The 16,795-nt window shown below is 36.6% G+C and overlaps 1 protein-coding gene across 6 annotated transcripts in view; it reads left to right on the forward strand.

Annotated features, from left to right (window-relative positions):
- Positions 1–16,795, forward strand: part of CARMIL1 (capping protein regulator and myosin 1 linker 1) — a 194,543-nt gene that overhangs the window by 101,839 nt on the left and 75,909 nt on the right. For all 6 annotated transcript variants that reach the window (XM_074899339.1, XM_074899338.1, XM_074899334.1 and 3 more), the window contains exons 12-17: positions 3,393–3,479; positions 7,150–7,253; positions 9,191–9,268; positions 9,384–9,460; positions 10,383–10,487; positions 15,215–15,284. In XM_074899339.1, coding sequence (XP_074755440.1) covers positions 3,393–3,479; positions 7,150–7,253; positions 9,191–9,268; positions 9,384–9,460; positions 10,383–10,487; positions 15,215–15,284 — 521 coding nt within the window. The remainder of the gene's footprint in view (positions 1–3,392; positions 3,480–7,149; positions 7,254–9,190; positions 9,269–9,383; positions 9,461–10,382; positions 10,488–15,214; positions 15,285–16,795) is intronic.

The following is a 16,795-nucleotide window of genomic DNA, read 5'->3' on the forward strand; positions in this document are numbered from 1 at the left end:
GATTTGTTTTGGGGAAATTTTCCAGTCTCTTTGCTGTCATGATTCAATATGGAAAAACTGTTCGTTTTGATTACAACCTGATTGACTCAGAATGTTGTTAACACAGAGTTTTGTAAGTGTGTCTCCTTTCTTGCTGATTCAGTGAGGAAAAAAAGATGGAAAGCATTTTTATCCTTTCCTCTTTTATATGCCTCTTCCTTTTGACTAGAAACAAGTATGAAAATATTTTTGTTTTTAATGTGTTCAGAGTGGTTTTTTATTTAAAATTGTTCACATGAATTGCATAATTCTCTGATTACCTCTTGCATGCTGGTTAGAACTTAACCTCCTTAAGAATCCTTATCATGTGAAAGCCAGTGTTTTGCTGAAGAACATTATTATTATTATAGTGTGCCATAGACCTGACTGCGTTGTACAAAAATTTCTGTTGTAAGCCAGAAAAAAGGCTGTTACATTGTTGATTCTGTTTTTGAAGAAATGTAATTATATTGTGTAATATGAATGGGGTTTTTTTAAAGGAACTCATTTTTATCTTGAAAGCAAGACAAATGACCAAACATTTGATAGATATTCTACAGTGTAGAGGTGGTTGGTTTTTTTTTGGTTTTTTGGTTTTTTGGGGTTTTTTTTAAAGCATGTCAGTGTGGGTACTTTATTTGCAACAAACATGTAGATTCAAACTATTTTGCAGTATCCACATACAAGATACAAATGAAATGCAGAAACTACAGCTTAGAAAAAATAGTAGGGCTTTTTCATTATCTCAGTCTCTCATCACATGCAATTAAGATTTGACCTTTTAATTACAGAATTAAAAAGAAATTAACTATAATTGCAGTGTGCAAATACTGCAGCTTTTCAGTTTAAGAAAGATCTGTGTGTTATGTGATCTGATATTCACTGAGTACAAGGTAGATTTGACTGCATTAAATGGAAGGGACAGCAAACATTTCACAAGTAAAAAGCTGGCATAATGAATATTCATGTAAACATACCGATTTTGGAAAATCTTGAAAAATCACCTGCAGGAGCAGGAAGTTCAACCAGATTATTTTGCAGTTAGAAGGGAAATAACACAGAGTTGTGTGAATTATGGGGAAGAACATACCATTGTGCCTTGTTTGAACAAAGAAAGACCCTAAGCTATAGTATATTATTGACTACCAATAACTGAAGACATCATATAATTACATTAATGTCTGTATTCCAGTAACATGGGAAGTATGTTTAGTTTAATTTAAGACATAGAACCTAGCTTCAGTTCAAATACAAAGCAGTGTTTATATAAAGTGATTTACACTGAGACCAGTCTCTTAATCTGTGATTGACTTCCCTTTATGGTACTGTCAATATTTGTGAGACTAACACCTGGAAAGTTTATTATCAATCTTGGTTTTAAAATCTAGCCGTGCTAAAACAATGAAGAGTTTTGCTTTTGGCTCTACTAGGATCAAAATACAATCTCATATTTTGTTAAAAATAATGAAAAACAAACGTATTGAAGCCTACAGATATTCAAATTCAACTGTGTCCCTGGCTGTGGTTTAACTCTACTTCTGCCATTAGAGCTCTCATCTTTGTTACGAAGTTAGCAAAAATAGTGGCTTAAAGAGTGTTCAGGGGCCAAAAGCACTTTTCTGTACCTGTTTCCTGTATTTTATAACTGGGTGGGTCCTTAACCCCCAGTGCTGGTAGAATGTTAAAGTTGTTAAGCTTGGCTAGAGTGATAAGTGGTCTAAAGATCATTAACTAAAGACAAAGATGGAGTGCTAAAATTATTTGCTGCATGTCTTATTCAAAATGCTTCACAGCAAAAAATACATTTGTGATATCCTTAATGATTCTGATTGTACTCTTTTTTCCTCATCTTTTCCCAGCATAACTCTACCTTGATTTTGAAAGTATATGTTGTGACTAAACCAGTTTAACAAATGTGGACAGTCAGCTACAGAATATAAATTCTGAGGCCAGCTTAAGATAGATTGAGCCTCCTACTTCAGAGGAGATAAAAAAATTTTGTTAAAAATAGTAAAGGAAATCCTGTTAACATGACTTGATTCATTCTTGCTTGAAGCTGATGAAGATATCCAGTTACCACTGTGCTATGCAATAAACAATGTCAAGGTGTCATGGGTGTAATATTTTGGCAGTATAAATAAAATACAATATGCTGTTTTGAGCTGCACAGACATTGCATCTATCCCCAGCATACTGAACGTGCTTTTACAGACAGCATTAAAAAAAACCCCTACAATATCTGCAAGGTAGCTGTTCTTTCATTATCAGTGAGGTAAAACATAATCAAAGTGGAGTAAACATATGTATGTGACATACTAGTGGTCTGTTTCACACTTGCAGAAGTGTATCAGCTTTTTCATTTATTGTATGTTGAATCAGCTAACCCCCTTTGCCTTTTTCTCTCCGAGTGAGTTCCTGTAGAGGACTGTATTTCATACCTCAGGTTAAGACTGGAGTTTCTGTGTTGATTTATTCCTCTAATAAATTTTTCATGGATTGGTTCCATTGTTATTTAGGTTGTGCCCTCTTAATCAAAATTCAATCTTTTGCTTAAATGGGGGGATTAAATTTATGGAGTGTGGAACTTGGAAACACTGAGAAAGGGCTTTAATGGAGAGTGCTGCTTTTTTTTTTTTTTTTTTTTTTTCCTTCCTCCTCTGTTTTGGATTTGTGCTGAGGTAGTCCAGTCTGTGTCAGCGTCTCAATGGGTTTTTATTGTTCGGGATTGCAAGTGGTTGTTTCCAAGCCTGTGTCCTGGCTGGTAACCTGCAGGCTGCTGTAAGGGAATTAAATGACCATTATGACTCGGTGGAGGTTTCAAGCTCTTAGGGTTTACTTCAGAAAAAGAGGGCAGTATTAGCTAATGTGGGTGTCTCTTTTGCCTTGACAGCCCTTCCTCTTAAAAGAAAGTAAAAATAATTTGAAGTTTCACGTGAGGTACCATTGTTGGATTTTAGTTTGTGGTTGTTTTTTTTTTTTTCTAATGTTGGGGTTTTTTTTGGCTGAACCATAAAGCTTCCAGATTTTCCAAGTGCTCACCTTTTGACATGTGTCATATCTTTCCTTTGACCCCTTCTCAAAACTATGTGTGTATCATACGTTTTTTAAGCTAATTAAATGTGGCCTACTGATAGTTAACAACAAAATTCCCTATCTGTTCAGTGGTTAGCAAAGAAGGGGATCTTGACTACTACAGTAATTTCAAAGATTTATGATCATAAAAAGACGGAGTCATTTTGGGTCCACCCTCACCATTGAGTGCAGTTCCTCCTGTAGTTCCACCAGGGCGGTTTGCCCCTGGTGTGATTGCTGGGAAAACCTGAGATCACACAGTTAACCTGAAAATGTCCTTTTTCTCTTTGCTCCCCCAACAGGTGTGTCATCTTTGAGCATCCAGTTTGCCAAACTTCCAAAGGGACTGAAACATTTAAACTTATCTAAAACCTCCTTGTCACCTAAAGGTAAGTTTTATAAGTATTCTTCTCTTTCTGTTCTGAAAGTTTCAGACTTCCATCCTAATAATACCTTTTGTTACCAGATTATAAAGTAATTAATTCTATAAATTATTTACATGTCTGTTCTCAACAGCACAGCTGTTTTTTGCAGTCCTTAGTTGCTGAACCGCGGCCAGGTTTCGGTGTCCCCTTCAGCCCTTTGAAAAACTCTTACTCACTTCTGTAAGATTTGAGCTTAAACCTGTATTGTAAAGAAAGATTGAATTTAGGATTAGCATAAATGATACACTTCATATATGGTTGTAAAAGGTGTCTGAAGCAAAAATGTGTAGGGAACTTCCCAAATGTTTTGCATGCAGTTATTTCATGAAACCAAGCACTGTGGCAATGACTATAAAGTGGTTTGCTCTGAGTTAAGACCTCTTTGTATTATAATTTAAAATTTTCAGATCTGATATAATAATTGAAAAGTATGTATATTTTAAATGCATATTTTAAAAGCAATAACACTACTGAAACACAAGTACGACACTTTCAGGATTTTTTGCATTGCTATTTTACAAATAATAGATGCAGTGACCTCTTAAACAGATTGTACAAATCCAGGGTCTCCTGGATAGAACATGAGTGTTAAAAATAGAAAAAATGTACTGACATTATTGCAGCTTTTTCTCAAATGTTGATGACCTGGAAAAGATGAGTGACTTAAAGTCTGTGAAGGACATTAGTTGATGACAGATAGGAGCTGTACTCTTTTATCCTTTTAATTATTGCTCTGTGAAGTGCAGATTCTGTGTTTTCCTAAGCTTTAAGGATTGACCTGGGGGAATATGGGTGGGGAGAATGGTTTTTTGTTGGGTTTTTCACGAGTGTCTGTAGCTCTTATTATGCTTAAGTAAATAGTAAACCCTAAACTGAATTTATAGAACCATTAAAAAGATTTCATTAAACTCTGGGGTTGTTTTTTCCACTTCTAACTCCATTTTTGGTAACAAGCAATTGATCGAAAATCTTGACTAACCTTACATGTACAATTTGACAGAAATTCGTGCAGTTTTGGTATGTTCATTTATCTTGTGCTTTTCTTCATGTGATTTGAATGATTTCAGCAAGTGCTTGTGATCATTAACTCAAGAGAACACTCTAGCTGTGTTTCCATCTTTGTAAGGAATAAATGCCAGCTTGATGGAATTCATCAAAAACTCTTGTCAGTAAAAATGAATTCCGAGATTATGAAAAGAATTCAGAAGGCTTTTAACACACTTTTTTGAAAGCAATCTTTAAACAAAATCTGAAAATATTTTCCAGTATGTCTAATACTGACCTCATGTGAATCCTTGTCCAGACTGCATTGCAATAACTACGTATTCTCCAGAGAGTATGACTATGAATATTGTCCCATGGCAGCTCCTCAGTGTTCCTTAAAAAAAGTACATGTGATGTCTTAAAATTCGAATTCTTACAACCTGCTGGACCTGAAGAAACCTGGCTTCACCTCTTTGGTTGTCTGCAAGACTGTCTGTCTTAGCCAGTTTTCCTTTAGCTTAAGAAGACAGTACTGAATTGGTTTTAACTTGGGAGGCTATTTTTGAACTTGTAATATTTTCTGTGTGTATCTTGGATTCAGTAGACTCTTAAGGTGCATGTTTCCCCCCCCTTCCCCCCCCCAGCCTATCTTTTTCTTCTTTTTTATTTTTGAGCTTTTCAGTTTCAGAAAATCTGTACAATCCCTCACTGGTTTTGACCTTATTTAAAAAGCACTTTCTATTCAAGATAAGTTTCTAAGATTGAGAAGTGAAGTTCAGGTGGTAACATCTGAGCTGATCTTTCTTTGTATATTGTATCTCAAAGTTCCCAAGAGCTATTAGCACTCTGAGCCTCCTGAGAACAGTAAAAGAGCATAAAAGATTGTCTGCAAATGAGATTACTGTTAGAGTATAGCATGAGGTAGGTTAAGTTCAAACAGAAATTTATTGACTTGAAGATTCTGGTTAAATGGAAAATTCTAGTGTACTCATTCAAAGATAGGGCTTGCTTTTCTGAGCCCGAGCCAAAGGCTAATTAAAAAGATCCCCTCATTCATATTGTTTGCCTTCACTGATGTGGCTGATTTTGAGCAATTGGCCCATTTTAAACATGAAACAAACAGTAACATTATGGATTATTTGATAGCTCCTCTTTTCTCGCAAACTTAAACACTGGTTCTGAATTCCCAGAATTGATTCTTGGTAATATATGCTAAACTGTTGACAATACATTACATTCATTTCTACTTGTTGTGTTTGCTTATAAATGTTGTTGAGAAGACTCGCTAACATGCATCTGGAGTTACAAGCTCTAGAGGTTAAATAGAGCTTTTAGATCTTTCAGAGTTTCAAAAAGTATTAATTTGCAGCTTACCTCTATAGACAGGGTGTGGATTCAACAATGCAATGTTAAAAGAAAAATTACACTGAAGGGAAAAGTTTTGAAAATTGGCAAAGATGTCACTGTGCTTTGATGCTTTTCAGTATCAAAAAACTTCCTGAAACCAAGAGCCATATTACTAACATAGGAGACATCATTAATATTTGGAAGCTTGTAAAACTAAAGCACTGACTTGAGGTATTTTGGTCTCCAGTGGCTTGATAGCTGCTTCCTCCACATCTTTGCTGGTAAATCCATCTAGTAATAGTTTTTAAGTGAAGAATGGATGTCTTCCATCCATTGAATGCCAGTCCATTTTCACTGGTCAGTAGCTTTCAGAAATTGCCCAGTATTATGTAGTAGATCAAAACACCTGCCTGCTTCATAGCTTTGACCAGGCACTTACAAAAAAACCATACTGCATCTACTAAAGGACACAGTGATCTTTGTCTGTAAGAAATACATGCATGTAGTGCCTGAAAGGCAGCAATAGCCATCTACAATAAAGACAGATCTTGGTGATAAGCTGCAGAGCCCTCAGATGAAAGTTAGATCTGAAGGAGTTAGAATTAGCTATCTCCTAATTTGTATTTGGAGAAGCTGAAGAATTTTGGAGGAAGAAAGCTCTGACTGGTTTGTTCCCAGTGTGAGCTTTTTAATTTTAATGTGAAAAAATATGTATTTGTTCTGATTAGGAACTGAGCATCTTTATGTGTCTCTTGATATTTTAATTAACTATTTTTCTGAAATTGCAGGCAAATAGGCTCAGAGAAACATTTATAATTTCCAGGTCTTGTCAGTGGCTTTTGAAGTTCTGGCAATTAAAATTGTTAATGTACTTGGTCTTTCACAGATATTTTCATCTACTTCCACAAATACTTTTATCTAAATAATGTTGTTTGCAGGAAGACACTGACTTAACATTATGGAGTAAAATCTGTTTAAAAAACCTGTTTCGAAATAGGATTGCACTGTTAAAGCCGCCATAGGCTTGGCAAAAGAATTCATTCCCTGGATTTAGGACTTCTAACATACTGTGATTCCATCAGGGGAACTGATGGAGTGTGGTTCAGGCAAAACCGGGCATGCTGTGGCAGGGAAGGTCTCGTATCTGCTTGATGATCTGTATTCCTCTGCCTCAGTACAGTGATAACAGGATGTCATTAAACATTTGCGTATGTCTGTGTTCACTGAAGTTGTGCACTTGCAGGGTCTGGACCAGTTTTGTCTAGAGTTGACTAATTTGAGTACTGACACCTTTTTTTGGCAGGGGTGAATAGCCTTTCCCAGTCGCTGAGTGCCAACTCACTGATTGCTAACACACTCATCTATCTTGACCTCTCAGGGAACGCACTCCGTGGTGATGATCTCTCAGTAAGCACTTTCCTCTCATTTGGGAGTTAATGAATAGATGTTTTAATTAATTGTTAAGAGAAAGAGAAAGCCATTTTGTTTAGATCCTTTTTTGCCTTTATTTCAGTACAGTTCTAGTAGGGAGAGAAAATAACATTTTGGTCTCCACTCCTCAGTATATAGTCAGAGAATTAAGTTTCCCCACACTACTAAATAAATACACATAATTTTAGTTCATGCTTTTAGTTCTTAACTTCTACTGATAAATGAGAAAACTGCAAGTGTGACACTTGTTTCAGTGGACATACCATGCTCCCTGAGTTCTGTCGGAAACAAAACACAATTTAAAAAACACAGTCTTTTTAGTGATTTTTCATTGGAAGGTTGGAAACAAATTATTTCTTTTGACTTGGAAAGACTTAAATTTTTGGTTTTCAGTATTTTTGTTTCTATAAATAAATCTGTGCACCTCCTTGACATATGTTGTTGAAGCTCGTGATTCTTTGAAGAATGTAATTATTTTAAAAATTCCTTTGTTCAGGTTATCAGTTGACATTGAGGTGTGCAGCTCTATTTTCTCCATAACAAAATCCACCTAGTTCTCAATTTGTACGTATTTACTTTTTGACTGCTACATCCGTATTTCTCTCTCACATCAAAAGTTGGGTGCATGTAAGTGTCAGGCCTTGAATTCTTTAAGTACTGAGCATCTGAAATACGCAACACTAGTGTTGGCCAGTCTTATCACTTATAGTGCAGTCAGACATGTCTCTGACTTTTTCACGAATCTTACTAGTTTGTTTCCTCAACGTATTCAAAGAACCAGTCTTTTTAGACACAGGAGGTGAAACTATCAGTGGGACAAGAGGATTTAAAAGGTAGCAAACAAATAGTTAAATGTAAATAAAGACACACAGTGAATTACTTTTTAAGGTAGAATAACATAGCAAATAATTGAAAAACAAAAAGTAAAATGAAATGTACAACTTTGATAGGCAATGCTTAAAGAAGTCTGATGTCTACCTACAATATTTTAAGGGACATAAATACAAAAAGTAGGGCTTTTCTTGCCCTGTCAGAGAGAGAGAGATGGTTTAAAGAGAGTATTAATACCGAGATCTCTTAATCTGTGGAACAGGAGTAAGGAAATCCTGTTATTTAGCCATTAAAATAAACCCTAGGAAAGCACAGGGATTTTTAAAGCATTGACCTTTCTTGCACTGTAGATATAGGGACTAAATGACCTAATTTTTAGAAAGATGGATCTATTTTAGAAATGTTGAATGTTCTCTGTTTGGCTGAATTTCATGTGGAGCTGAGCATTCCATGTTTCTGTGAATTAGGTCATCCTTTTATCTTTATGTGTTGTTCTCCGAGACTAAAAAAAGACGAAAATAAAACTGTATAGTAAGAAGTTTTACATACACTAACATTTACATGACATATCCTATGCAGTACTGAAACCATCAATATTAAAATCGTGTTACCTGTTTTGTATTCTCCCTTAAACCTTTTAATGCACTGTTGGCATTAAGAAATAACCGTGGGCTTCAATACAAATTAGTTGCTTCCCTCATGCTTAAAGGGGCTGGCTTACATTTACAAACCAATTAGCCTTTCTGAAATGTTACTGCAGTCTTGAGTGCCATTCCAAGGTATTTCTAACTAAATTAATTATCATTTGATGTGAAAGTGATTTGCAAGATAGCTCAAGACCTATGCATTAAGAGTAATGTTTGGTAGATGTAGTCTGAGCAACATTTTTTCCCCCAGTTATTTTAAAATATGATAGCCTTCAAAAGTAAACCAGGTTGTATTGATTAGGTGAAGTTCCAGACACAAGTCTTGTAGTGCAATTTTATAATAAAAGCCTAAAATGTAATGAGAAGTAGCATTCCAGTGATTGGTGTCATAACATCAAAATTAACATGGGTATTTTTTTTTTCCATTAATTGTAGAGCCTGTACAATTTTTTGGCCCAACCAAATGCCCTTGTTCATCTGGATTTATCCAACACGGAGTGTGCGCTAGATATGGTAAAGATGTATTTTCTGGCAATTCAGATAACAAGAAAATGTTCCTCACCTTCTATCACTAGGTACTTCTCTGGGTTAATATAAAATAAAATCAATCTTTTTTGTTTTAAACTAGGTGTGTGGAGCCCTCCTTCGTGGATGTCTTCAGCATTTAGCTGTCCTTAGCCTCTCCAGGACTCTTTTTTCTCACAGGTACAGTTTAAATGTCATTACTCTCAAATCCTGCAATATTTGGTTTTATAATCTCTTGCTCTCAAGTTGCACCTTTCTTTTTAAGAAGAAATCTAAGACTTTATAAAAGACTTAGAAGTCACAGTGCTCTATGAAATAGGTATTATTTATTATGAGCAAAATATTTTCTTTCCCTTTTCTATATTTGCTAGATGGCTGTAAATTAAGCTGCCTTGTCTAATACATTTTTTGTGATACTGATGCACCAGAAAGTCTTGTGTCTTTTGTCTCTATGAGGCATAACATCAGGCTTTGAAGTCTGACTGACTTGACTCCTCTTTAAATTAGTTTTTTAAAGTTTGTGTTTTTCATGATTTGATGACGGTTACAAATGCTTTTTTCTTTTTTTGCCCTTTTCTGTGAGGAAGTCCCTTTGAAAGTCTTATAGACTGAACCCTGACTTTGTAGAATACTTGCATTGTAGGAAATATTAATATTACCTTCTATTTTCTTCAAATCAGTGTCTTGGGTTCATATCAGAGATGATATCTAATTGGGGGTAAGATACTTCAGTATTGGGTAATTATTTCTAGTGGTGAAAAGGTGACGTCAAAGATTTTTTTAATGTCCTGTGTGATCTTCTACTCATAAGATGTAAGTATGTTCACTATTAACCAGACCTAAAAGATCATTCTTTGTAGTTCACCAAACAGAAGCTAGATAGTGATGTCTTCTGTGCAGCAGTGCAATGCTGAGGATTGTTTGTTGAATCAACATTTTGATGACATTATATTTCTAAGCTAATTGAGAGCCACTGATTAGAGCTGCTGAAAGTAGAGCAAATTAAACATGTAAAAGATCATTACAATTCTGATGGCTTGCATTCACTATTGGAAGGAGGAATGTCTAGATGCTACTTCTTAATGAATTTGTTTACTTACAGGAAAGGAAAAGAAGTTCCTCCCTCCTTCAAACAGTTCTTCAGCAGCTCACTTGCTTTGATGCAGATTAATCTTTCGGGAACTAAACTCCCTCCTGAGCCTCTAAAGTAAGAATTTAATTTCATTTTCTCCTATTTCCTAAAACCTAGTTTGCGTTGTTACTATGCGAGTGCCTCATATAAGAAATGAAGGGGAAAGGATTTAGCCTTTTTTTCCCTATTGTATACATTATTGATGTTGCAAGAGTGAATTTCATAATGATCACACTTTCAAGAAATGTTGTTTACATTTCACAGTTGAGACTATTAATTACATTTTGTTCTGTGGGAATGTCACAGCTGTTCAGCTTCCATCAACATTCTTTTGTGATAGATTTCTTACTTTTGGCTTCTGAACAAGACTGTTTACTTCACAGTAAAATGGGATTATGTATTTGGGTGAGTGTTATTCCTTTGAGGCTATGGTGTTGCAACAGCCGTTACAAAAGCAAACCTGTTGCAGCGCTTGGGAAGAGAGACCTATTGCATAGAGCTATGCCCTTCTTTTGCGGGGAGAGATGATGGCAGCAACTGCTAGGATTGCTAAATGTAATGTGTCTCCCTGCTGTGTGTCACCCATCCTGTGGCTAACAGGTTCTGGCGGTATGGATTGGGTACTGGAGAGAAACTTCTCACAGGCTAATGTGGGCTGAGGGAAATTGTGAAGCACTGTGTCACCTTTCCTGTGACGTGTGCAGTTTTGAACTGTGTAGAACTTTACAGACATAGAATTTAAAGATGTGTTTTAAAGTCAAGGTAGGTCTAGTTAAATAGGTATAATCTAGATAGGTCATTCTGTGATTCCAGCAGAATCCTTGTGTTTATTGGGCTACACTAAAAAAGGGCTCTTTCCAGAGTGTCAACTTGCTAGCTAACATGCATTAAAACATTCATAACCCTATCTGTAGTAGACACCTAGACAGGTTCACTAACCGTTTTGGGGAACACACTACAAAATCCTAATCTGGACACAGAACGGGTATGGGTTTGGGTATGTATATATGTATCCTTGTGTGGCTGGGAACCTGCCTCCTGAGGGAGAACAGGGAAGTGAGGTGGGCAGTAACACTCAGCAAAGGAGTGGCTAATGAAATGGGAGTTGATGGCAAAATCAGAGATGTAAGATATAAAGAGTAGTTAGTGAGTACTAGATGGAAAGCTTCTGGTACAATCTAGGGGAAGCTAAGGAAGAGAAAAGTGACAAGTGCCACACAGGAAAGGGTAGTGTACATTGTTCTGGGATATTTTTTCTTAATGCAATTTGACATTGGACAGGACAGTACAATATGATGCTTAAGTAAGATGCACTGAACTGAAATCAATATCCAACTGCAGGAACCTGTCATTTTAGTTCTGATCTTTCACGCTGTTCTGTGTGATGCTCTTGGTTGATGTCTTGCAGACTTTGCTAGGATTAGAAAGGTCTGGTACTGATATGTTTTCAAACAGAAAGTAGATACTGAGAAACACATTGGTTGATTCTGATTAATTTACGGCTATTGATTCTGTGGTGGAGGGCAGCAGGGAGCTATGTTTAATGAAGCAAGATGGACGGAGGATGTATGTGACTAATACAGAAGACAATCTTATCAGTGCTACAGGAAAAAAAAGAATGCTGTGAGACATTGAATATATCTACACAGATTAGGAAAGGTGAGAAGCCCCAAACGCTAAGGGTCATATTGAGCTCCTCTTGGCATGTTGAGTACCTCTGGGGCTGTGAGGGGTCTTGGCAGGTGAGTGTTCTACAATTGTCTATGCTCACGGAAGATGTTATTGTATTAATTTATCCCAAATAGTTGTGACCCCTTGATCTGCTAGCAGTGCAGCAAATGAGATTTTTCTCATCCTTTTCAGCCAAAAATTATCTCCATTAGCAAAAACGTACACTGTTGATAATGTTTAAACTAATCTGGCTCAATTTGACTGAATTGGGTTAGAGGGAGTTACTTGCATGATTGGTGGTGGTGGAAGTAAAGAGGCAGTGGTGGGTAGCATAAGATGAGCTGAGAGCAGAAACCTCTTTTGCCATCACAACAGCTCAGAAAGGAGCATCTGTCCAAAGTCCAGCTGGACACAAATGGTCTCAAGAGTGTCTATGCCACTCTCAACTGGCTGGCATTTTGGCATGGGCTTCTTTTGTTTTGTTCTGATGGCAGTGTTCACCTCTGACTAGGAGGTAACAGAGCTCTTAATATTTTTTGGTAGTTTCCCTGATGTGTTTTTTCTTGGACCTGAGTTTTTTCTTCAGTCTGAGCTGAGTGTATTTCACAACAGTACAGAGAACTATGATCTGCAGTACACCTTGCTTTCCCTTTCAAATCCTGTTTAGCTTGGCTAATACACTTCAGAAGCGTCCTGTGGAAGTTAATGTGGTGTTGAAAGGACTGAGGATGTGCTGTATCCTGCAGCAGCTACTTAGCATTTTGGTCTTAACTGCAAGAAATTACAAAACTTCTACAGAACAATCAGGATCATGGGATTTGTTAAAGACAAGAAGATGGAAACACCTTTTTTCAGACAATCTTATTTGTCATTGCCAAGATTGCAATAGCACAGGAGGGAAAATTTCTAGAAGGAAATTAAAAATGACATAGTGTATAATAGCAGTACTTCTCTGGCATCTTTCGTCAGTGCATGTCAAAAACCTTTTGACAGTGTGAGACTTGGAACTGCTCTGTGACAAACGAGAAGTTCCTTTTTTTTGTAATGAACCAGAGGTCACTGAGTTGGATGTGTGATTCAAAATCAAGCCTGCCTACAGAAAAAATATAGATGAAGATACCTGACACCCTGACTCCCAAATTCCCCTGATTAGTTGTTAATTGATTGCTTTATTATCAACATCCTTTAGATCAACAGTTGTGGTATGTTTAACCATGTATGCTAACTCAGTAAGTTTAAAGATACTGGTTCATCAGTGCAGTCAGTGAAGGAGATGAACTTGCTCTTACAGTGACAGATGTTAGTACAAGTCAAGCCTTTCAAGGAAGAGGTTTGCTGATGAAGCTGTACTGTGAAGATGCCACATAGTGGGTGGGGAAAGGGTGCTTTTAGTTTTTGTACATAGTTAATACAGTTAATGTTCCATCAGAGTTCACTTTTTTTCCCCCCCTTCTTTTAACCGAGTGAAGCAGTTTATACTCTCTTTTCCTTGTTTAAGTGTATGTTGGCATTTTTGTTCATTTACAGACATTGCCAAAAGTTGTATTTTGATGTCTCAGTGCTATAACAAGACAGGTTTTTGATATGCTTCTCATGCAAATGTTAATTACAAGGCCAATTCTTGCATTCTGCATCTAGCACAGTTGACAAGACCTTTCCATGTATTGCCATGTGTGTGATTTAAACATAGTGGCTAAGTATAATTATAATATGTCTTCCTTCACTGCCTTTGAATGCTGGTGATTTTTCATGATGAAGCATTGAGAAACAATGAGATTTTCTTAGGATGAGTTTATAGGGAAGAGTTTAGAGGAAAAAACCCACCTTTTTTCGTCCTGTGAAGAGAGTACATTTGAAGCAGCTCTGTGCCTCTTTTTTAATCTGCATTTTTAAATAGTTGTGCTGTGTTTATGTTACCTCAAAATGTTTAGGAAGTTCTTTGCAAAATTATCAACCAGACTAACTTCAAATAAAAGCATCTTTGGGAAAGAAATATAGACAAGGATCATCTAAAAATTTTTTAAAACTGTTGCAGAGTTTTCACGTTTATTTCAAAGTCTGTGTATTAATAGCTTAAGAAGTAAATAAGCACAAGATATTTTCCTTTGTTAACAGTGAAGATCTGATTAACATTTATACCTGCAGGGCAGATATAAATAGGTTTAAATGAAAAACCTTCCCAGGGTGCACACATATTAAATATGGCTTTTACTCACTACTTGCATAGCAAGTGCACATGGTTCAGCAAAATAGATTGTTTTTTATCTCCATGCATCAGTAGTTTGGATTCTATTAGCTTGCTTTTGGCTGAAATGAAGTTTGGGAAGGAAATCCTTCTGTTTCTCTGTTCAATTACTCATTCAAAGCAGCATCTATTCTGAAGATAATAGAAGATATATGAGGATTGTGTTTGTGCCTTCTCTAAGACACATACTGTTGTGCTTTCTGATTTGACAGTATTAATAGAAATGTGATATTAACACTAACTTTTATATGTGAAAACAAACTTCTGTAAGGCTTTAAAGGTTGATTTATGAAAATCATAATCAGTCATTGTTACACTTGTCTGCCTAAAGTCAAAGGATACCATTATCTGGGAATATAATTTTGAAATCTGTAAATATTTATTGGTTTGCAGAAGTGGAGAATTGTGTGATACTTGAACACTATCCAGCATTTGAGTGTTACAGGTACTGTGCCTGGCTAAAATGGCTGGCTGCACTGCACCTTGCATATATTAAAACTCTACTTTTTTCCTGAATTCGTGGAAAATCAGAGAATTAGTGCAGTTGTACAAAGAACACTCTTTATCATCATCTGATGCTCTTTGAAACAAATGTTGAAAAAAATTTATCTCTGATGAATGTTATTATATAAATGTTGATGTAGTGTTAGCTTTACCATTTCTTTATTAGCCTTGCATTCCTGCAGTTTTTCAAGCTGCTGGAGTGTTCCAAGTGTGGCAGGTTTGAGCTACCATTGCCATTTAAAAAATAACTGCTCAGCTGGGGTGGTTTTGTTTTGAAACAGTTCTTTGCATTATAGGTGTATTAACCTGTGATCACTTAGAAGATGATGTAAAGTTGCCTTTTTTTTAAAAAAAAAATGGTTCTAAAATTGATCTTTTTCAGAGCGCTTTTATTAGGCCTGGCTTGCAATCACAATCTGAAGGAGGTGTCTTTAGATCTCAGTAGCTGTGAGGTAAGGCATATTTATCAGGATGTGTTCAAAAGATGCTATGACGTGGAATTAGAGTTTCTGTGAAATCCACTGGGCGAGTTATTTTTTCTCTGTAGTCAAAAGTTGTGGGAAAGGTAGAACTCAGAGAAGCAGTTATGATAAAAATCAGCTGCTGTGTGTTAGAGCATCCTAAATAATGAGCACAGTGGTTCAAAGCACCTGCGGCACCTGATTGGCAAAACTCACCTTGAAGCATAGCTGTTCTAGATACTGAGCCAGTGGGCTGTTTGCTGCTTGGCGGCTTCTGCTTGGCAGTTTCTGCTCTCTGGTGCTGTGATTAAGCAGGACCCTGCAGCAGGACTTTTCAAGGTGCCGAAATTTGAATGGGAAGCTGGATGCCCTGAAGGCATGTCTATGGTTGGATTTTCTTCCTTTAAAACCCAAGACATGCTTCCTCTTCTGCAGATTTGCTATTTAACCCTGGGAGAAATTCTGTTTTCCTAATCAATTCAGTCCAATAGGGAACTTTTGGTAACAGTTGCATACCATTAACATAAGAGGCACTGTGCAAATTACTTTAAATAGCTCAATAATAAATAAAAACGATTATGACCGCTTGATTTACTTTGTCTTGTTCCCTCTTGCTTCTTCGTGCTTTGCTGTGCACTTTGTTTCTCAGGAGTGTCCATACTTTTGCAGGATGATACCTGCACGGTTACAGTTTATGACAAAAGATCAGCCACGACTCTGGGGAGCCAGTGAGGCAGAGAACCGCGTGGACTCTTGCCAAAAACCACATGAAGCAGTTTAGGCTCAGGCCTTCTCTAACTGAGTGGCCACCTTTTCCTTTTCAAGCTGCAGAGGAAGCCTTGCACTTCCTAGGCAGATGTTTCCAACTCCTATGACCTGAGTATTAAGTGTTCTGGAAGTGCCTTTCAAATGCAGTAGATTCCCTTTAAGTAGAAAACATGCAATTTGATGAACATGTTGAGATGCAGTAATCCTTGCCTTAGGCTCGTGGTCAATTGCTTTTGGCAGGTGCACAGATTTCCTTATGAAGTAAAAAACAAATAATTTTGAATGCATTTCATAGTTTGTTTTGATATTTTATACTTTTTTAAAAAATGGTATTACTTTGAAGAGCACTACATGTAAATTCCAAATAGAAAAATCTTTCAAGTCAAGTACACATACTTCTGAGTAGAAGGATCAGACAGATGATAATTTTTCTTTCAGAGGGAGGAAGGAAAAGGGAGGAGTAATTAAAGTAACAAAAATAAGTCCTGTAATCGTAACCTTAAAAGAATAAATCAATAAATACAAACATAAGTAATGAGAGTGTAAATTAGCATGTAAATCAGTGAGTGCTGACAGAGTGAAAAACATTATCCTTTCATTAAATAACTCCCAGAATGGGATATGGAGGAGCCCTTTGAGGGACAATTGGCTTTATTGGACACCAAAGCACATGTGGTCATGGCTGACTATCATGATAGAAAGGAAGGAAGCCTGCCCAACTTGCGTTGCATTCC

This window comes from Athene noctua, chromosome 2 (genome assembly GCF_965140245.1).
Source record: "Athene noctua chromosome 2, bAthNoc1.hap1.1, whole genome shotgun sequence".
NCBI lineage: Eukaryota > Metazoa > Chordata > Aves > Strigiformes > Strigidae > Athene > Athene noctua.